Source organism: Amblyraja radiata, chromosome 5, assembly GCF_010909765.2.
Source record: "Amblyraja radiata isolate CabotCenter1 chromosome 5, sAmbRad1.1.pri, whole genome shotgun sequence".
In the NCBI taxonomy this organism is placed as follows: Eukaryota; Metazoa; Chordata; class Chondrichthyes; order Rajiformes; family Rajidae; genus Amblyraja; species Amblyraja radiata.
In genome coordinates, this window is record NC_045960.1 from 81,952,850 (window position 1) to 81,975,032 (window position 22,183).

The 22,183-nt window shown below is 42.4% G+C and overlaps 1 protein-coding gene across 2 annotated transcripts in view; it reads right to left on the reverse strand.

Moving 5' to 3' along the window:
• The window catches only part of asap2 (ArfGAP with SH3 domain, ankyrin repeat and PH domain 2), a 144,773-nt gene that overhangs the window by 3,020 nt on the left and 119,570 nt on the right, over positions 1-22,183 (reverse strand). For both annotated transcript variants that reach the window (XM_033021619.1, XM_033021618.1), the window contains 12 exons: positions 21,421-21,515; positions 19,375-19,564; positions 18,124-18,209; positions 15,505-15,620; positions 13,285-13,352; positions 13,083-13,190; positions 11,865-12,102; positions 10,851-11,009; positions 9,010-9,202; positions 5,886-5,944; positions 5,356-5,462; positions 2,663-2,785 (listed from right to left, as the gene is read on the reverse strand). In XM_033021619.1, the coding sequence (XP_032877510.1) occupies positions 2,663-2,785; positions 5,356-5,462; positions 5,886-5,944; positions 9,010-9,202; positions 10,851-11,009; positions 11,865-12,102; positions 13,083-13,190; positions 13,285-13,352; positions 15,505-15,620; positions 18,124-18,209; positions 19,375-19,564; positions 21,421-21,515 (1,542 nt within the window). The remainder of the gene's footprint in view (positions 1-2,662; positions 2,786-5,355; positions 5,463-5,885; positions 5,945-9,009; positions 9,203-10,850; positions 11,010-11,864; positions 12,103-13,082; positions 13,191-13,284; positions 13,353-15,504; positions 15,621-18,123; positions 18,210-19,374; positions 19,565-21,420; positions 21,516-22,183) is intronic.

Consider the following 22,183-nt stretch of genomic DNA (forward strand, 5'->3'; position numbering starts at 1 on the left):
CCTCTAAATTATGCAATAAAATGATAATCCGTTGTCTGAGTATTTGTAATTCTCAATCATTCAACATCATCTGGTCCATCAGATGGTGTTTGATAGATTATTAAAAACTAAATCTTTTCCTGACAACATTATTATCATCCGTCTCTTTAGCATCTTGAGACAGAAGTACTAACATTGTTGGTGTTGGGTGAATTACTGGATCAGATGCCATGCCTGAAGAGATCATCCAAATTAACAATGTAATTGAAATATGGCAGAGGTTCACCCCTGGTGCCTTGTTAAAGGGACGATGTCTTAAATGACGATGATATAAAAATGCTTTGTTTACTGAGCACGACATTTGGTTGGACCAGGGAAAACACGATTGATACTATTCTCCCAGAAATGCTCACAACTCTTGCACCGCCGGGTAATGTGAGGATAATCGCCATCCTTTCTTCATCATCTTTAATCCTTTCAGCTATATTCTTGTCAAACTGCTTGTCCAACTGCTTACTGCCCATCTACCATTTATTTACCTTATGTTAGCTGTTACCAATTCCCTTTCATCAGTCAGTGACAACGAATGGAAGCCATCTTCTGAGATTTCCACCCCACAGCCGCAGTGCTCTCTTTCAGAATAGATATTAAACCAATTTCTTCCCTTCCCTCTCAGATGGGCAAATAAAAATAAATGCCATTATTTTGAGAGAGAGCAGAGGATTCATCCCGTCTGACCGAACCAATATTTGCTCCTCAGTCAACGTTATTTGAATCGTGTCATTCTCTGGTGAGAACTTGTGAAATAATTTGTTCCTGTATTTTGTACATTTAATAACCAACTTCAGGAACTACTTCACCTAATGTGAACAATGCTCTGTGTTCAAGAAAAGTTCCCACGCCTCCAAAAATCCACTGCAAGCCATCCAGAAATCAGCGATGGACACAAAAAGCTGGAGTAACTGAGCAGGACTGGCAGCATCTCTGGAGAGAAGGAATGGGCGACGTTTTGGGTTGAGACCTTTCGGGCCTGAAGAAGGGTCTTGACCCAAAACGTCACCCATTCCTTCCCTCCAGAGATGTTGCATGTCCCGCTGAGTTACTCCAGCTTTTTGTGTCTATCTTCGGTTTAAACCAGCATCTGCAGTTCCTTCTTACATGTCCAGAAATCGGCACCTGGCTCAGCAGGTAATGTTTACTGCATTCCCTTTCCCTCACCAATGCTCCAGTTCCCGTACTGCCTCGCAAGTTACCAAGGTCTTGGTTCCCACACTCACAATATCCCAAGTTTTCGATTCCCAAATTCCTTCAAACTCAACAGGGGCGTAGCTTCTGCACTCAGTCGGCTCACAAGAGCAACAGTTGCTATGCACTTTAAAATGACTATGATCCCATTTCCCACACTTATCAGGATCACTGGAAAAATTATGCTTTGTAACATACAAAAAAAAATTTAAGCAGTGGTCATGCATTAATGGAAATAACAACGGCATAGAAAATCTGCCAGTCCATCACCACAAGCATGCTGGATTGTTGGAGTTTCATTGTACTGAACAAATGCTAGTCACTCTTAATTCTTCAGTCGCAAATTGAAAGCTAACACCTTATTGCTTCACTAAACATATTTACACATCGCACGTAATTACTGTATTTCCCGGCAATGAAGATGCTACTTTTTACCCAAAAATAAGGCACAAAAAGGGGGGAGAGTTCCTTTCACAGCGTGTGGCGAGTTTGGCCTGGGTCAGCAAGCAGGGGGTCGGGGATCAAGCCAGCAACTCACTCACCACTGCCGCAGCACTCCGGGCGCAGAACCACCGCATTGTCGGCGGGGAGGGAAGTAGCTCGTGTGGCCGCGAGCGGCCGCCGTTTCTTAAATTCCGACTGCCGCCGGGAGCAGGACATGGGTGACACTGCGCTGGGTGACATTGCATGGCATTCACTGCCCGGTCCGTGGCTTTCAATGTAGACGACAGTGAGGGGACCAGCTCCAGAGCAGGAATCATAGAGCGGATGGATAACAGGACAGCAGGCGGTGGAGCTTACTCCTGTGTCAGCGCGATCAAGGGACCAATTGAGGTTACTCGTGCCGTTATCCATCGCCCGCTGATTCGCTCTGCGGCAGCGGTGAGTGGGTGAGTTGCTGGCATGATCCCCGACCCCCTCCTTCTCAACGCTCCTGCCCTTGCCGACCCGGGCCAGACTCCCCACATGCTGTGAAAGGAACTCTCCCCCCAATTTGTCCCTTGAACTAGTATTGTCATTCAATAAGATCACAGCTGATTCAACTTGTCCCAGTGTGCTCCCGTTTTTCCCACCATCTCTCCACCTGCTGTCACCCTCCACCCCCCACCCATTTAGTCATTCAAAATGGAGGAGATCTCGAAGCCTTGGGCAAATTGAATTGTTACTTTCTTTATTTTTATTTTATTTTATTTATTTTTTTTGAGCATGAGAAGTTCTATGTCCCACCAGCCTTTTTTCCCAAAATTTAGCAACTCAAAATGGGGGTGCATCTTCGACGCAGGTGCGTCTTCATAGCCAGGAAATACTGTACCTCAAAACATGATTGTTTGATGAAAGAGTAGAGTTAGATCGGATTTGTTTATCTGCATCAGTTACAAAGTGATTGTTAATTATTTAATACAATCTTATAATGTTAACAATTATCTAAACCACTTACCCACCACTCGGGATCTTCCTCACCATCAACAACTATAATCTCACCCTCAGAGAATGTGAGCTCATCCGGATTATCTGCACTACAGTTATAAATTGCTTTCACTCTTCTTGGTTTAGACTTTATCTAAAATAATGAAAAGAAAATGAAATACCACAGAACAAAGTAAGCTCCTAGTCCAATTATTAATGGTTTAATAAACTGTGACCAAAAAAAACATTCTAGTTCTAATGTTTCTTGCATAATTAGCATTTTAAAGGTTCATCTATATGAATAAATGTAAAATAATTTGGATTATACAATCCAACACAACACAAACAGTATAATTTCATTAAACTCTCCAAGTCAGTAAACAAGACATATTACTGACACTAAATCCTTATCTAGCAAGCTCAATATTGATACTAGGGCGAACTAAATTAATTACACCACTACTGTAGCTTGAACTAACTTGACTGGGGGTCAGGTATCAGACAGTAAACTGGCCTAATCATCTAGTTCACTTTCTCATACAATCTATCTATATAACTAAAAGTCTCATCTTGACCACTTCCTGTCTGCGCGGTATATTGATTTTAGAAAAAACGCTACCATATATCGCTATGATTTTTGGCCATCTTACTCTCAAGTCCTCCTCCGCTGAGGCAGCCCCGAGGATTTTTCCGATCGATGAAAAATAAAAAAGTTATGAATGTTAAGAAAATCATGAGACCAGCTGATTGGTCCTCTCGCCTGTCAATCACCATGATGAAGGTAACGGCACTTCCGGGGGGGTGGGGGTGGAGAGATGGGGGAAGGACTATAAAACACCGGATGCCTGGACGTGAGTCAGTCACTCTGGAAGATCACGAGGGAGAGTCCACAACTGTGATTCTAAGCTGTGAATCAACTGAGTTGTGAGTTTGCAATGTACTTGCAATAATGATTTGTTAGCCCTTAATGACAATGCAATGAGTTGTTTGGCCTGCCCTGCCTGTGCTTGAAACTGCAATGCAAAATTGGAAATGAAGTGACAATGCAATGAGTTGTTTGGCCTGGCCTGCCTGTGCTTGAAACAGCAATGCAAAATTGGAAATGAAGTGACAATGCAATGTTGTTTGGCCTGCCCTTGAAATGGATTGACTTGGCTTGAATTGGATAGACTTGACTTGAAATGGATAGACTGGACTTGAAGTGACTTGACTGGACTTGCAGTGGATTGACTTGACTTGAAGTGGATTGGCTTGACTTGAAGTGCATTGGCTTGACTGGACTTGAAATGGATTAACTTGACTTGACTTGAAATGGATTGACTTGACACGGATTGTTGGCCATGCACTCACTGTGCTTGACTTGACCCACAACAACCATGCTAGCACTCCAGAACTTCCCCCCCCCCCCCCCCCCCCCCCCACCAATATTGGAATTGGTGGAGAGGTGGAATATTGCATTGGGGGACCAGCCCTGGGTGAACCTAGGACCCAACGGGTCCCACTTAGTACTAGATTAAATGGTTCAACTGTTACTATGGTATAATTTGCTCCAATTTAAATTAATGCCAGAGCTGATGTCAAAAACTTCCAATACACCATTCTCACCAGAAAGTTAAGACTTTCTTCTACTACAACATGAACCTTTCTAACTCCAATTTATTATTTCAATTCGCAGAAAGGCTTTTCAAAACGGATTTCAAGTGCAGTAGCTTGTAACTTTGTCCTTATAATAGTATTTATAGGCTGAACGCAAATTTAAGCACGAATGAAGTCAAAATTGACAGGTACAAATTAAAAAAAAGCTGAATAAATAATAGCCATTTTTATTATTGACACTTATTATAGACGCATCATTAGGGAGATCGTGGAAGAAATGGGTGCACAGTGGGGTGGGGTGGGAGGGTGGGGGAAGAGGTGTTACCTAAAATTGGAGAATTCAATGTTCATCCTCTTGGGTTGTAAGCTACCCAAGCAGACAGAGGCACTGTTCCACCACTTTGTGTGGCCTCACTGTGGCAATGAAAACAGCCCAGGACATAGAGGTCAGTAAGGGAATGGGAGTTAAAATGATGAGCAACTGGGAGATCCAGTAAGACTCAGTGGACTGAGTGCAAGTGTTCGGAGAGATTAAGCGTAGATCATGCAACTATTTTGCCGTATACTCGAGTTCGGTCTGCCAAGTCCTGACGGATCTCCCAGTTGCTAATCATTTTAACTCTCTTTCCCATGCAGACCTTTCCGTCCTGGACTTCCTCCATTGCCTGAATGCGGCCACACGCAAACTGGAGAAACGGCACCTCATATTTCCGCTTGGTCAGACAACAAATCAACAGTATGAATGTTGAATTTGCCCATTTTAGAGAACACTCCACTTCCTCCACCCCCCAGTGCATACTCACTCCCACCTTTTTCCCTCCAACATCCCTTCCCTTCACCCTCTCTCATCCCCCTCCATTGTCCCCATCCACCTATATCCCTCCCTCTGGCTTTACTCCTTTGTCTCCTTTTCATCTCTAGTCTTTGTTCACCATCTGCCAATCAAAACCCCCTTCACCTCTACCTATCACTTGCTAGACTTTGTCCCACCCCTACCTTTCTCAGCTCTCCCTCCCCCCCCCCCTCCCACAATCATTCTGAAGAAGGATCCCGACACAAAACAGAGCCTCTTCATTGTCCTTCAGAGACATTTTTTAGTATTTTTTAGCATTTGTCTAATGTACTTACCATTTGAGACTTCCGTGGCATTGGCGCTGGGGCCTTGTTTAAATTTGTTAAATTAGGTGCATGCCCTGGCTTTTTTGGAGCAGTTTCAGATGTCAGAGAAGAATCACCTGTTAGAGAACAAACAAATAGCAAAGTTCAATAAAAAATTGTTCAATAAACCAATAAAAAAAGTTCAATAAACAATTATATTTTTGTCTAACTTGTTTTATGTTGGATTTAATAAATGTAACGTTTTAATCGAGCATCAATAGACAATAGGCAATAGGTGCAGGAGTAGGCCATTCGGCCCTTCGAGCCAGCACCGCCATTCAATGTGATCATGGCTGATCATCCCCAATCTTTTGTGTTACTCAGAGTGTTCCAATATGCTATTTTAATATGCTCACTGTCGTAACAATGCAAAGTGGTAATCAATTGCCACATGGAAACTGCCCATAAAGAACAATGAAATATACAGAATCTCCCTGGGTTACGAGCGATCTGACTTATGGAAATCCAACGCAAGTTCTCCAAATGACATGTTCATTCACCTGACTGCATTGGTCCTAGTACTGTTGGTGGTCTTTTAACTGAGGATGTTCGATCAGAGCTGTGAACAAATGACAAAGACAATATAAAATGAGCAGTAAATTTATTTAGTCTTTTTTGTTGCTACTTATTTCAGTTGGTTCTGTCCAGGACCCTTCAATTAGCTGAGGGCAGATTTCACAATGGCAAGGTAGACACAAAATGCTGGAGTAACTTAGCGGGACAGGCAGCATCTCTGGAGAGAAGGAATGGGTGACATTTTGGGTCGAGATCCTTCTTAAGATTGATGTCAGGGGAGTAGGCGGGACAAAGATAGAATGTAGTCAGATACAGTAAGACTGGTGGGAGAACTGGGAAGGGATGGAGAGAGAGGGATAGCAAGAGCTATTTGAAGTTAGGGAAGTCAATGTTCATACCACCGGGATGTAAGCTACCCAAGCGAAATACGAGATGCTGTTCCTCCAATTTGCGCTGGACCTCACTCTGACAATGGAAGACGCTCAGGACTGAAAGATCAGATTGGGACTGGGAGGGGGAGTTGAAATGCTGAGCAACCAAGAGATCAGGTAGGTTAAGGCGGACTGAGCGGAGGTGTTCAGCGAACCACTGCGCTTGGTCTTGCCGATGTACAGAAGTTGACACCTGGTACAGTGGATCAGTAGATGAATTAGGAGGAGGTGCAAGTGAACCTCTGCCTCACCTGGAAAGACTGTTGGGGTCCTTGGATGGAGTTGAGGGAGGAGGTAATGGGACAGGCGTTGCATCTCCTGCAGTTGCAGGGGAAGGTACCTGGGGAGGGGGTGGTTTGGGTGGGAAGGGACAAGTTGACCAGGGAGTTGCAGAGGAAACGGTCTCTGCGGAAAGCAGAAAGGGGTGGAGATGGGAAGATGTGGCCAGTAGTGGGATCCCGTTGGAGGTGGCGAAAGTGTTGGAGGATTATATGCTGGATTAAACCAGCATCTGCGGTTCTTTCCAACACATCCTTTCATAATGGCAAGTTGAGCACTTGGCAGAGTTCTTTAAATGTCACCAGCCATGCAACTCCAGATATGTTTTTTTTTTAAAACTTTCCATGCAGGATTTTTTCGCCCGGTTTGAGCTGAATGAGGCAAAGCCTGCACCTGCAGCCACACCCAGCACTGACAACCCGCCACTCGCTGTGAGTACGGAGGACGTCAGAAGAACACTCCGCAGGGTCAACCCCAGGAAGGCTGCTGGACCAGATGGCATCCCAGGGAGAGTATTGCGGGACTGTGCAGACCAGTTAGCGGAGGTTTTTAGCAAAATCTTTAACCTCTCTCTGTTAACGTGCACTGTCCCTAAATGCTTTAAGACTGCTACCATCGTGCCTGTACCCAAAACAACATTCATTAAGAGCTTGAATGACTATAGACCTGTTGCTCTCACTTCGACCGTGATGAAATGTTTTGAACGGCTGGTCCTGGCCCACATTAAGTCCTCATTCCCACCCACCCTGGATCAGCATCAATTTGCGTATAGAGCTAATAGGTCAACGGAGGATGCCATCAACACAGCTCTACATTCTGCACTGACACATCTGGAGCGTCCTGGCTCATATGTGAGGATGTTATTTGTAGATTTTAGTTCTGCATTTAATTCAATCATCCCCAGCAGAATGGTGGACAAACTGTCTGATCTGGGTGTTAATGCAATAACATGCGGATGGATTAAGGACTTTCTAACAGACCGCCCACAGACTGTCAGGATGGGGTCCAATTACTCCCCAGTCCTGACGCTCAGCACAGGAGCGCCACAAGGTTGTGTGCTGAGTCCCATGTTGTACACAATATACACTTATGATTGTATACCAACACACAGTACAAACAGGATCATTAAGTTTGCGGACGACACGACTGTGGTGGGACTGATAAACAACAACGACGAGTCTGCCTACAGGGATGAAGTCCAAAAACTGACTGTCTGGTGTACCAAAAACAACCTGGTACTCAATCCATCGAAGACAAAAGAGCTGGTCGTTGACTTCAGGAGGAAGAGGAGAGAGGAACCTGCTCCCTTATACATCAAAGGAGACATGGTGGAGAGAGTCACTGGCTTTAAGTTCCTGGGAATAAACATCTCCCAGGACCTTAAATGGCAAATGAACACCGTCACTCTCGTGAAGAAGTCACATCAGCGGCTGTATTTCCTGAGGTCTCTGCGGAGAGCAAACGTCTCACAGCCGCTGCTGTTGTCCTTCTACCAATGCGCCGTGGAGAGTATCCTCTCCTATGGAATCCTGGTGTGGTTTGCTAGCTGTACTGTGGCTGAGAGGAGGGCGTTGCAGGGAATTATAAAAACTGCGCAGAACATTACAAACGCCCAACTGCCCTCCTTGGATGACATATATAGGGCCCGATGCTTGCGCCGGGCCACAAATATCAAGCAGGACACATCCCCCCCTGCCAACCACCTTTTTACTCTGCTACCCTCTGGGAGGCGATTCAGGACTCTGAAGGCTCGCACCGGTAGACTAAAGAATAGTTTCTACCCATGTGCGATAAAAGAGCTAAATTCCAACAGAGAATGCTGGGGAAGCAAAATGTAATTCTAAGAAATGCCGCCAAATTCTTTTAAATTCTTTTAAATTCTTTTAAAATACCTATTTATTTTTTACTAATAAGTGTACATATGTGTTAATGGTTGTCGTGTTTGTATTTTTTTAACCGGAGGAGATGTAATGGAATTTTGTTGCACAGTATTGTGCAATGACAATAAACGTATTCATTCATTCATTCAGATTATAATTTTTTTCCATTCGCTCTTTTCAACCATATTACCATAGATTTTTCACTAGTTCAAATGACAGAATTAGAGCCCTGTAGAATTAAAAACAAGACATCAAATGGAACATCTAAAAGAATTTTGGTTTTGGATGGATTCCACAAGATTACACTGGATCAGGAAGACCATTTATTAATATCAACACGTTCATCTTGACAAATCTACAATTAAGTCATCGAATGTTTCTGAAATATCAGTGAAGGTTTTGACAGAAAATCCAATGTGTTGCCATTAGCATTTTTAGCTCTTTATCTGCATTGCCATGGTAGAAACCAAGTAAAGATTGATTTATAGTTACTAGCTACACATATAAAACCTATTTACCTGGGCAATGACCTCTGTTGTGAAGTGCGAAGTGGTGGCTGTGGAGGCAGTGGGGGTGGTGGGGTCTTTTTGTTCTGAGCAGCTAGCGGCAGAGAACCCTGCTGTTGCTGCTGGGATTGTGACTGTTTTATTTGCAAACTCATTGCTTCAATAACACTGCTTGTTTTTGCCACTGGAGTAGGTGGTGAAGGATCTGAAAGATAATAATAAACTTAAAGCAAAGGAAGTTATGCACAACATGCAGCATCTTTTCACCATTCACCGTTATTTTCAGTTTCTGGACATTGTCAGATAGGCCAGCATTATTGGCCATCCATATTATCATTGAGATGAGTCAAGGATGACTGGCTGCTTGAACTGCTGAAGTCTTTCTGGTGAAAGCACTTCCACAATATTGTTGAAGAATGTTCCAGGTTTAATTACAGTAACGATTAACAAGAGGTGATATACAGCATTTCTACGTCAGAGGATACATGGCTTGGACAGCAAACTGATCCCCTTAACCATCTTATTGTAGAGCAGCCAGGTTTGGGGATTAGGTTTGGCAAGAGCAGCAATGCATTCTGTGTCCCCAAAATGGCAGATGTGGCCATCACAGTCAGCAATGATGCTGCCAGCACTCTTGATGATGGATGCAGAAGTCCCCGACCCAGAGTAAGCTATGTGCCGATTCTTAATGCCCAAATCGTCCATGCCAACCAAGCTGCATATCTGGGCTAGTACTAGTTGCCTTTGTTTGGCCCTTATCCTTCTAAACTATTCCGTACCTGCTTAATTGTCTTCTAAACTTTGCAACTTTTCCCAGCTCTACCACTTCCTCTTGCAGGTCACCCCTCAGTCTCCTGTTCACTAGGGGGAAAAGCCTCAGCCTATTCAGTTTCTCCTTCCAACTCAAGTACTCCAGTCCTACTGAATCTCTTCTAAATTCTTTCCAGCTTAAGATCATCCTTTCCATAACTGGGCAACCAAAACGCCACACAATACACCAAATGCGACCTCATCAACAGCGGTGCTGGCTCGAAGGGCCGAATGGTCTACTCCTGCACCTATTTTTCTATGCTTTAAATGTTTATACAGTTGTACATGATCATCCCAAGTATTGTACTCAATGGAGAAACAAGGAATTGTGGATATTAGTTTACAAAAAAAAGACAATGTGATGGAGTAACATGTGGGTCAGGCAGCATTTCTGGAGAACATGGAGAGTGGCGTTTCGGGTTGGGACTCTCCTTCAGACTGATTGCCGTGGAGGAGGGTGGGGAGAAAACTGGAAGAGAGGAGTGGAGATCCTATTGAATCTCCCAGTTGCTAACAATTTTAACCCACCTTCCCCGATGATCAAAACCCTGTGGTAATCTTAGACAATCCTCTTCACTGTCCACCTATTTTGATGTCATTCGCATCATGGAGATGGCAACTACACTCTCCATCCTAACTACTAACCATGGCAACTACACTCTCATCCTAATATAGATGATTGACAACAGTGGACCCAGCTCTGGCCACAGTGGCATTCATGTTTCCAATCTGAAAAGCATAATTCTATCTCCCCCCCCCCCCCCCCACTCTAACCCTTACCACCAAGCCGATTTTATATCTAATTGGTTACCTCACCCCGAGTCCTGCATGATCTAACCTTCCAGTTTGCATAACATGTAGGCCTTGCTAAGATCAACATAGCCAACTGGGTAGTTAGGTTTGACGTTTAATCAAATTACCTAACATCATTTTGGATCGCATTACCAGTAAAAACAGCACAGAAAGGAGTAAGAAAGACTCATTTGAATTAATTATCGTATCTTTAACAAAGCTGACCACAATATTAGCGGTCAAACACATACTTGCTGTTGTTGATGTAACGCGGACTGGTGGTACAGGCGGGTGAAGATTTGGTGGATCTGAAGCAGATCGTTGCCTACTCGCAGTATCCATTCCATGTGAGGCAGATTTCCAAACACTGGACGATATAGTTGTCTGAACACCAGGAACTGAAGTTTGGACTAAATTTAAAACACAGAAAAATTTAACTCGGGTGGTATTGTGCATCACAGATTCTGTTTCACAATTTTCCAAACATCATGAGCATCTTTCATGAGCATCTTTCCGTGCAAAACAAAGTACTTTCTGAATTAACACTTTAAACTAACTTGTCACAATCAGAACGTGCATTGCTAGGCACTGGGATTGGACAGGTTTTGAGTACCATTTAAACACTGACAAGCCTTAGGAATTCTATTACCCTTTATCAATCTCCACAGCAAACAGAATATTCCACTATTTATCAAGGTGAAAAAGCAATGCTAAGTTAACTGTTTCTCCCTTCGCCTGTCTATTTCTGGGCTTCTTTCTCAGGTTGTTGTCGCAGCCTCACAATTTCTCTAATTAATGTCTGAACTCCCCTCATGTATTCTCAGAGCACAGCTGGTCCATGATATCCAACTCCTGTCCCTCAACAGTACCAAAGCAGCAATGATAAATTTATAACCATTTGACTATGATAAAGCATTCCTTCTCAATCTATATCAGTATAGTTCAGTTCAATTCAATTTATGACCTATGTGAGCAGTTAGCATTAAATAGCTTTTAAAAAACAAGGGGCATATGTGCCCGCAGCCCAATATGCTGGACTCCAATATGTTGGAGTAAATCCCAGAGCTCAGTGGGTTGAAGCCAGTGTCAGAGTGCACTCAATTTTCTTCAACTCTCACCCAACTATTCGGCCATTCCTCCGTTATTAAAATGTTGCCATTTAATTTTCCAGAACTTGGTAGATATAGAAAATAATAATGGACAAGTATATTAAATCACACAAGTACTAAATAGGTACCAATACTCCTCAAACACAAATTACTCACCTTTGTTGATATTCCTTGGTGGAAGAGGAGGAGCATTAGTCACAGAAGGAGGAGGACTGGAGCCAAGTACAGTTCCATATGTCTCATTATTCAGCATGCTTGCAATGAATGGTCGCTGCTTGTCTTTTAAAGCTGGATCCCTTGTCAGGACTGCATGAGGAGCTGGAGGTTGAAGCTGGTTTACCCCTGATTGATATGATAATTGATAGAAACTGATCGGTCGATTGGGACTGGATTGCTGAAAACGATAGGTTTTATTAGAGCTGAAATGAGGTTTAACAATTTTAATTCAACACATTCCTCCAATTGGCATAATTGGCATAAATATGTAACATTTTACATTTACCTGCGGTGCTACCGAGTATGGTCAGTGCAAAAAAAAGTTCAGAATTCCATTAGGGTTGTGGCAATATATACGCAATTATTTTTATCAGATAGTTATGAATTGGGAGATTAAATGCTTTGAAATGTCTAACACTCAGGATCATATCTGAAATGCGCCTGGAAAAGCAACTGACTCATTTCTGCAACGTAATGTTCGATAGTGCCAGGGCATCAAAAGTAGAGGGACAACTGGCTAGAAAGAGCATTGTATTGGCTTAATTCATTGGCTTAATTCATCCTTGCCATAGAGGGAGTACAGAGAAGGTTCACCAGACTGATTCCTGGGATGGCAGGACTTTCATATGAAGAAAGACTGGATAGACTCGGCTTGTACACGCTAGAATTTAGAAGATTGAGGGGGGATCTTATAGAAACTTACAAAATTCTTAAGGGGTTGGACAGGCTAGATGCAGGAAGATTATTCCCGATGTTGGGGAAGTCCAGAACAAGGGGTCACAGTTTAAGGATAAGAGGGAAGTCTTTTAGGACCGCGATGAGAATATCATTTTTTACACAGAGAGCGGTGAATCTGTAAAATTCTCTGCCACAGAATGTAGTTGAGGCCAGTTCATCGGCTATATTTAAGAGGGAGTTAGATGTGGCCCTTGTGGCTAAAGGGATCAGGGGGTATGGAGAGAAGGCAGGTACAGGATACTGAGTTGGATGATCAGCCATGATCATATCGAATGGCGGTGCAGGCTCGAAGGGCCGAATGGCCTACTCCTGCACCTATTTTCTATGTTTCATGAACATTTAGAAATAAATAAGATAAGAGGTTTGGAAGTATGCTAAGAAATTGTATGTACAGTTTGTGGCTGAATGTCACATTTCTACCTTATCTTCAATATCATCGTCACTTTCATCCAAATCTTCATGATGTAATCGCCATTCATATTCCACATGTACATGGGCATTGAATTTTCCTGATAATGATTGTATAAGCTGCAAAAATAAATCATTTTTTGAAGTTTATTAAAGTATAAATGGACATCTTACGATAATTTTAGTATAGGAATAATGTAAACATAGAACGTACCACCTCTTCACATTGAGTATGTTTTAAGCGTTTAGCTATATCAAGTGGTGTTTCTCCTGTTTCATTGGCTAAAATGAAAGAACACAATCTATTAAGTATATTCTGTTTACATTGACAGAATTTGTCATTCTAGATGCTGCAGCATATAATGTTGAAAACTCAGCACCATTGATATACGATCAACTGAAACCTGCAATTAGCATTTCAGCACTTTTTAATATATTGAGTTGCAAAATCTTGAATATATAGGTTTGTGCAAATATAATTCCTTTGAGAGACTTAAATTAGTTTAGATCTGCTTAAATCAGTTTAAATGAGCTTTAGCAAGACTTGTTTTTCAGCTTTGGTTTCTTTTGTGTACTAGTTTGGGTCAAATTACAGAATGATGCATTTACAGAAACCAATAAGTATAGTCTTCATGGTTTCTAAAACTGTAGTCTAACGAAATCTTCAGTTTACACCAGGTTAGGCTATTCTTTGTGTAATTTTCCCATATGCAAATCCAATACATCAAATAGAACCAGATGTGGAGCTGTTATTGAGAAGGAATACAGGAGAAAGCATTTAGATACTGCTGCAAAAATAAATAAAGTGTTTTCAGATGTCTATCACTAGCAGTCACTGCATAAAGCAATGCCACAGCCATTGCCATCACTTATGTGTTAATGCAAGATTTGCCATGCCATTTTATTTTAATATTTAATGTTTCCTTTTCCACTACAGTACTTCTGTTTTAAATGATATAACAGCACTTCGATAGCCACTCGAACATTCTATACTTCAACAGTTAGGTGAGAAAATAATGAGTGTGTCCCCTCCATCCTCCTCACACCTTCATTCTTCCTGTGCTAATCCACAATCTATGTACATTATTACCAATCAACAGGAGTAATCTTTCTCTGGACACCCTTCCACACCCATCTGACAGTGGTAAGACCCAGATGAAGTTCACTTTTATTTCACATGGTCCAATTCATTATTACCTACCTTTAATTCTGAACTTGTGGGACCTCTATGAATTCTATTAAGTTTGATGCATTTATCATAATCGTAATCATACTTTATTAACCAAGTATGTTTTGCAACATGCAAGGAATTTGATTTGCCATGCAGTCATCCATTGAAAAGCAACAAAACACACAAAATACATTTTAACATGAACATCCACCACAATGACTCCATCACATTCCTCACTGTGATGGAAGGCGAAAAAAAGTTCAATCTCTTCCCTTCTTTGTTCTTCGTGGTCGGGGGTCTCGAGCCTTCCGTTAACGGGACAATCTTGGTTCCCGTAGCCGGTGGCTTTCGGGCACTCCGAGTCGAAGCTCCCGCATCAGGGGAGGGAATCTGAGCTGGTCGAACCTTCTGCGTTGTTTGGAACTTCCCGACATCGGTTTCTACCAAAGACTGCGAGCTCCTCGTCGGTGAAATCCGCAGGCCACGGTTGGAGAGTTGATACCAGGCAAGGGATCGGCTCCGATGGTAAGTCCACGTCCCCACTGTGGGGCTCAAAGTCAATCCGGACCAAGGCCGCCAGCTCCATGATGTTAGGACGAAGAGCGACCGGAGATATACGATCCAGAAAACAATCGCATCTCCAGCAAGGTAAGAGATTGAAAAAAATGTTTCCCACGACCCTCTCCCCCCACTTAAAACAAACCAGAGAACATTAACACAAGCTTTTAAAACACAATAAAAATAACAAAAAAGACGAAAAGACAGACTGTTGGCAAGGCTGCAATCGTGCGGCACCCTCGATGGTATTTGTATTGGCAGAAATCAAATTGATTTAACTCTAACCTTAAACATGACCAGCTCAAAGTGAATAACTCTCCCCCTGTTTATGCTGTTTTGAACGTAAATTTACAACCGTAAATCAAGCTTTGAGCAGACTTTTAAGCCAAAATGCAAAAACTGTTGAAAGTCATTAACAACTCGTATGGTCAGATTGAGGCTGACCTGAAATATGAATATTTTGTAATAATTGAAAATTATTTTCAATTTTGTCCACTTGATCTTCACATGCCTTGTCTTCCCTTCAAAATGTTGCTAATGGATGTTTATCTGAACCATGAACTTATTTTTCTCTTTTGGGATGCTGAATGACCTGATGCGCATTTGTAACTTTTTCTTTTTTATACAAGGATTTAAACAATGCCCAGTCATTATGGATGGGACTCTCAGGCACTAAATACAAAACATGATTTTGAAGCAACATACCTATTTCAATGGAAGCTTTGCCCCTCAAAAGCAACTTAAGACACTCCACATTATCATTTAGACAGCAGTAGTGTAATGCTGTACTGCCTTTAGTAGTCTGTTTGTCAAGATTCCCGCTGTTGGACCAAACATGACAAATTCACACAGGATTAAATTTTAAAATATTCCATTCTAGCATTTGACAACTAAATACAGTATTCATATACATCGATGAGATTTCCTTTTCATAATGTAATACGAACATCTAAAGTAATATCAGGAACAATACAATTTTATAAGGCCAGGCCAAATGGTTTGAGTAATTATATAGACCATTATTACTGGAGTATTACTAGACCAAGTGGGACCCGTTGGGAGGCCTGGTCCCTCAACGCAATATTGCACCATTCACCATAGCCCTCATGGGAGGCCTGGTTCCCCAATGCAACCCATTCCCCAAGGCAATATTCCACCACTCACCCGTTTTCCCAACGGGAAACCTGGTCCACCAACACAACCCGTTCCCCAAGGCAATATTCTCTCTCTCTCTCTCTCTCTCTCTCTCTGTATCTCTTTCTATGTCTCTTGGCCTAGCCCCTCCCGCCGACACAGTGGTCTGTGAGATGTCATTGTGACGTCATCCCTGCAACTGTCAGAAACCTCTCTTAGCACAGTAATAGTTATTCTGAGAATTTGGCTTTTTGAAACGTTTAATATCAATAACATGAAATATAACATCAAATCTAAAGGAAACTTGACTGGAACGACCACGGGACAAAGGTGTGTAAGGTGATGCAAAGATTATGTGCTACCGTGTACCGTTTTGGCGTCGGTCCCCCGTTTATTCCCAAATTTTGAGTTTAAGTTTAAAAATGTAACTTCTTGTAAAATATAACATCAAATGTGAAGAAACTTGAAACGAACGACCACGGGAAAAAGCGGAGTAAGATTCTGCAAAGATTTGCGCGCTATTGTCAACCGTTTTGGCGTAGTTCCTTGATCTCACAGACAGACAAACAAAACAAGACAAGACTTTTAATAGTATTATTATATTACTAAAACTCTCATCTTGTTTGTTTGTATGCGTGTGTGCGTGAGTTCCGGAAACTCCGCCACACAATAGAGCTACAATTTTTGGCCCATCTTACTCACCATTGTCCTGCAATGTGCAGTACCATGTTTTGTTCAGTTTGATGTTATATTTTACGGTATTGACATTTTAAACTTTACAAAAACCACTTTTCAAACCACTTTTCCACTTGCCCTGCCCATCAGCTGCCTTTGATGTCACAATGGCATCCCAAATTTAATTTACATTAAAAAAAAAAAATCGCGATTTGCATTGACATTGTTTTTATTCTTTTAAAAAAAAAACAGTTTTAATCAAATTCATCCGTTTTCATTACCATCTAACATTGTGTTTAGGTTATTTTAAAGAGAAAACACGATTTTCATTGAGAATTTCATTTTTTAAAAATCACGATTTTCAGTGTAGGGGGGTGGTGGTATAGGGGGGAGGTGAGGAGTGGGGGAGCAGGAGGATAGAGGGAGAGGAGGGGGTAGGGAGGGGAGAGGGAGGGAAAAGTGGGGGAGGTGAGGTGGGAGAGTGGATAGAGGGAGGGGGATTGGGGGTAGGGAGTGGGGAATAGAGGGAGAGGAGGGCAGTTAGGAGGGAGAGTGAGGGGGGTGGGATAAGGGGGGAGGTGAGGAGTGGGATAGAGGGAGAAGAGGGGGGTAGGGAGGGGAGAGGGGTTATGGAGGGAGGGAGTGACTGAGGTTAGGGGAAAGGAGAGGGAGGTCGAGGTGAGGGAGTGGAGAAGGGAGGAGGAAAGGGGAAAGGTGAAGAGGAGGGGGAGGGAGTGCTGGGGGATGAGGGGGAATGGAGGATATGGGTAGGATGAGGGATGGCGAGGTAATGGAGGAGGGGAGGGGGAAGAGGGAGGAGGGGAGGGAGGTGGTGAGGGCAGGAAGCATAGGAGTTGGTGGAGGGTTGGGAGAGGAAGGATAACGGAGGAGGGGAATAGGGTTTGGAGGGTTGGGAGAGGAAGGATAACGGAGGAGGGGAATAGGGGACTGAAGACACATTGATCTTATATTTTCAAAATTGCCATTTTGAACTTTACAAATGTCGCAGTCACTCTCCCACTTGCCATCCACGCATGCGTAGTTGGGGAGGGTTGCCGTGACTCGCATCACAACGGGGATCTCTGGCGTCACAACGGGAACCCGTCAGCAGCGCCTGCGCAGTTGGGGGCTATGGGTCAGTGGTAGAATATTGGCTTGGGGGACTGGCCCAACGGGTCCGCACCTGGTCTAGTATAATATAGATATTTCACCAAAATCTCTTCTAGTTATCAATACCCATCCTCATGGAAAGTGAGCAACTTATTTTTGAGATTCTCATAATGAGTTATATTGGTTTGCCAAATATACAAAGCAGCAGATAGGAATAGATTAATGTTACTGTCATTTCCCAAGGCAACACAGCAGAGTAGTGACAGAAATGACAGATATGCAAGTTGCAGCACAAATTTTCTGTAGAGTACCAATCCATTGCTTATGCAGTTAATTATTCACATTACCTTTACTTGCTTGCCAAGAAGCAGGCTATTGTTTTAATGTTTATGGAAAAATGCTTACCTATTCTGCACTAAAAAATCAACTACATGAAGTGATGTCCTGTCCACTAATCTTACAGCAAGATGTAGTGCTGTTTCTCCTTGTTCCTAGAATATGTTGAAAAGAAAACAATGAGCAACTAGCTTTTAAATATACATGAAAATTCATTGTGCTTTGGAGAGTTCACGGAATTATAGAAATGTTACAACACAGGAGGTGGCCAATCAGCCCAATGAGTGTCAGTTCTTTGTGTGCTGTCCCTTTCCCCTTGCTCTTTCCATACAGCTTTGCAAATTACTTTCACTTAAGTACATATTCAAAGTCTTATTGACTGTTTCTTCCACCCTTTAGACAGCAAATCCCAGCTTCTGATCACTACCAGCATAAACGTCCTAATCCTCCCTGTATTTATAGCCCATCAACTTTAACTTGTGTCCCCTGTTCTTCCAGCATTTTGTGTCTATCTTCAGAGTAAAACCAGCATCTCCAGTTCCTCCCTACACATTTTGTCCCTGTTCTTCCCTCTATTCACCTTTTCCAAGCCCGTCATGGCCAATCACAGTCAATAATATCCCTCAACCTTCTTCACTCTAAGGAGAACCCTATCTTCTCTAGTCTAGCCTTGTGGCTAAATTTTCTCATCTCGTAAACCAATCATAAGTTCATAAGTGATAGGAGCAGAATTAGGCCATTTGGCCCATCAAGTCTACACCATTCAATCATGGCTGATCTCTCTCCCTCCAAACCACACTCTCTTGCCTTTTCCCCCACAACAATCCCGTCAATCCTTTCTACAATCTCTAGGTACACATGCATCAAAATGTGTGACAATCAGAATCAGATGCAATACTCCAGTTAAGACCCAATCATTGCCCTATACACACTAAAACCACAGTTGTGCTCCAAACCTTTATTTTTAAAGGTCTGAATTCTACTGATTTCATGCACCTCTTCCTCAACTTATCTCACCATTTTCAAATATTTATTCATATCCCCTTTTTTCTCAAATATCTTATAAAGCCCAGCTATTCATTTCTTATTCTAATTTCTTATTCAATCTGCAACTAGCCAGTGCTCCATGGGCCTCAATTTTCCTGGCCAATATTTTATGTATGTCTTTTGGAAATCCACATATGAAATCTATGAATTCCCTATAGCATTAACTCCCAATAAATTACACATTATCCCTGAACCATTTCAAATATGCATTCACATTAGCATATTCTCTTTTTTACTGAAGTGATATATTTGTGCCACAAAATTAAATCTTACATGTCCATTCGCCAAAGGTATTGGGTCAGTGAGATCGACACCATCAGCATAAACCTGAATTAGTGCAAAAATGTCTCTTGACTTGATTGCATCACACAAACAGCTAAGTTTGGCAGCATTATCAGTGGACCTTTTCCGTGAATACTTCCGTTCTATGTATTTGGCTGTAATGTAGTCCTTACGGGCAACCCTGACGGAAGAATAATTTTTTTATGAATAACCCTCATTTGATATCAATGACAAGAGGTACAAGACTATTTATTCGAAACTGAATGATGTTTTAATAAAAAATAACTGGATTCCTTATTTGTGCAAATGTCAATCTTTAAATAAAGAAACTTAGCATTAGCTATAGTAAATCTCCATTAACCGGGAGTTTAGTGGTGCATCACTCCTTCAGTCTTGTAAGAGTGTTCATTTGAACCTGCTTATCAGCTGTGGAATACATTAAGGTACTGTTCACAACAAATTAATAACTAAAACACATGCCTGGTAAGCATGCAATTACAGCAGGCAGTGAAGAACGTTAATGGGATGTTGGCCTTCATTGTGAGAGGATTTGAGTTTCGGAGCAAAGAGGTCCTACTGCAGTTGTACAGGGCCCTAGTGAGACCGCACCTGGCGTATATTGTGTGCAATTTTGGTCTAATTTGAGGAAGGACAATATTGCTATTGAGGGACTGCAGCCTAGGTACACCAGGTTAATTCCCGGGATGGCGGGACTGACATATGACGGAAGAATGGGTCGTCTGGGCTTGTATTTACTGGAATTTAGGAGGATGAGAGGAGATCTTACAGAAACATTAAATTCTTAAAGGATTGGACAGGCTAGATGCAGGAAAAATGTTCCCAATGTTGGGGGAGTCCAGAACCAGGGGTCACATTTTATGAATAAGGAGTAGGCCATTCAGGACTGAGAGGAGAAAAAACCTTTTTACCCAGAGAGTTGTGAATCTGTGAAATTCTTTGCCTCAGAAGGCAGTGGAGGCCAATTCACTGGATGTTTTCAAGAGGGAGTAAAGGGCCTGTCCCACTTGGGCATCATTTGCGCGTAATTTACGCGACATAATTTACCCATCACGACGCGCGCATGGTGCGCATTACGCGCGCATTGTGCGTGGTGACGTAGGCAGTGACGTGTGGCGCGCCAGGATTTTGGGATATACAAAATCTTTGCGAGCCATCTGCCTGACGTGCAAATGACGCCCAAGTGGGACAGGCCCTTTAGCTTTAGCTCTTAGGGCTAAACGAGTCAAGGGATATGGGGAAAAAGCGGGACGGGGTACTTATTTTAGTTGATCAGCCATGATCATATTGGATGGCGGTGCTGGCTCGCCGGGCCAATTGGCTACTCCTGCACCTATTTGTTTCTTCTATGACTCCTTTACCATAAACAACAATAACTTAATTTTAAATTTAGCTGGGATAGTATGAGGTAAAGTCTGTCTTGCCCATTCCATACCACTGTCATGCGTAAATATTACACTGAATGGAAATATATTTTATTATTTTATAATTTAGAATGAGGGGGTCCTCGTTGAAACGTACAGAATAGTGAAAGGCTTGGATAGAGTGCATGTGGAGAGGATGTTTCCTCAAGTGGGAGAGTCTAGGGCTGGAGGTCATAGTCTCAGAATTAAAGGACGTTATTTTAGGAAGGAGATGGGGAGGAATTTCATTAGTCAGAAGGTGGTGAATCTGTGGAATTCTTTGACACAGAAGGCTGTGGAGACAGTCAGCGGATATATTTAAGTAGTAGATAGAATCTTGATTTGTACGGGTGTCAGAGATTATGGGGAGAAGGCAGGGTTAGGAGGGAGAGAGAGATCAGCCATGATTGAATGATGAAGTCGACTTGAGCCGAATGACCTAATTCTACTCCAATCACATGATTTTCACAACAATATCAATCCATTTTATTAAAAACACAAAAGAGGGTAATTTTTTAAAACACTCATATTTAAATTGACAGAGCTTTAAAGTTCAGAAAATTCACACTTGCTTTGTCTCTTTACATGATGAACAGGAAACCAAATGTGTACTTACATGTCACTGTTTGGATTAGGCTTGACAGTACCATCCAATGACAAACCAGCTTCCATGATCTCATTAAATGCTGCATTCCCAATGTTCTTAGCTAGCTGTCAAAAATAACAATATTTAATTAGGCCTAACATATACAGCTAGTCTATTATTTAAATTAAAACTGCCAAGAAAGTTAAGAAATTATTTCGGCCGCCATCAACGTCCACTTCAACGACCAGCAAGCACATATTTCTACTCTAACCCTATCTTAACCCTTTTTATTCTCCACTAATTCCCATCAAATTCTGCTCCTCCGCCACCCCCCCACCCCATCTCCCCAAATTCCACCACTTACCTACACACTCGAGTCAAATTACATAGCCAATTAACCTACAGTGCCCCCCGTAACCCATCATTTATTTATTTGCCTCTGTACTCCACAATTTGAGATTTCGGAGCAAAGAGGTCCTACTGGAGTTGTACAGGGCCCTAGTGAGACCGCACCTGGCGTATATTGTGTGCAATTTTGGTCTAATTTGAGGAAGGACAATATTGCTATTGAGGGACTACAGCCTAGGTACACCAGGTTAATTCCCGGGATGGCGGGACTGACATATGACGGAAGAATGGGTCGTCTGGGCTTGTATTAGCTGGAATTTAGAAGGATGAGAGGAGATCTTACAGAAACATTAAATTCTTAAAGGATTGGACAGGCTAGATGCAGGAAAAATGTTCCCAATGTTGGGGGAGTCCAGAACCAGGGGTCACATTTTATGAATAAGGA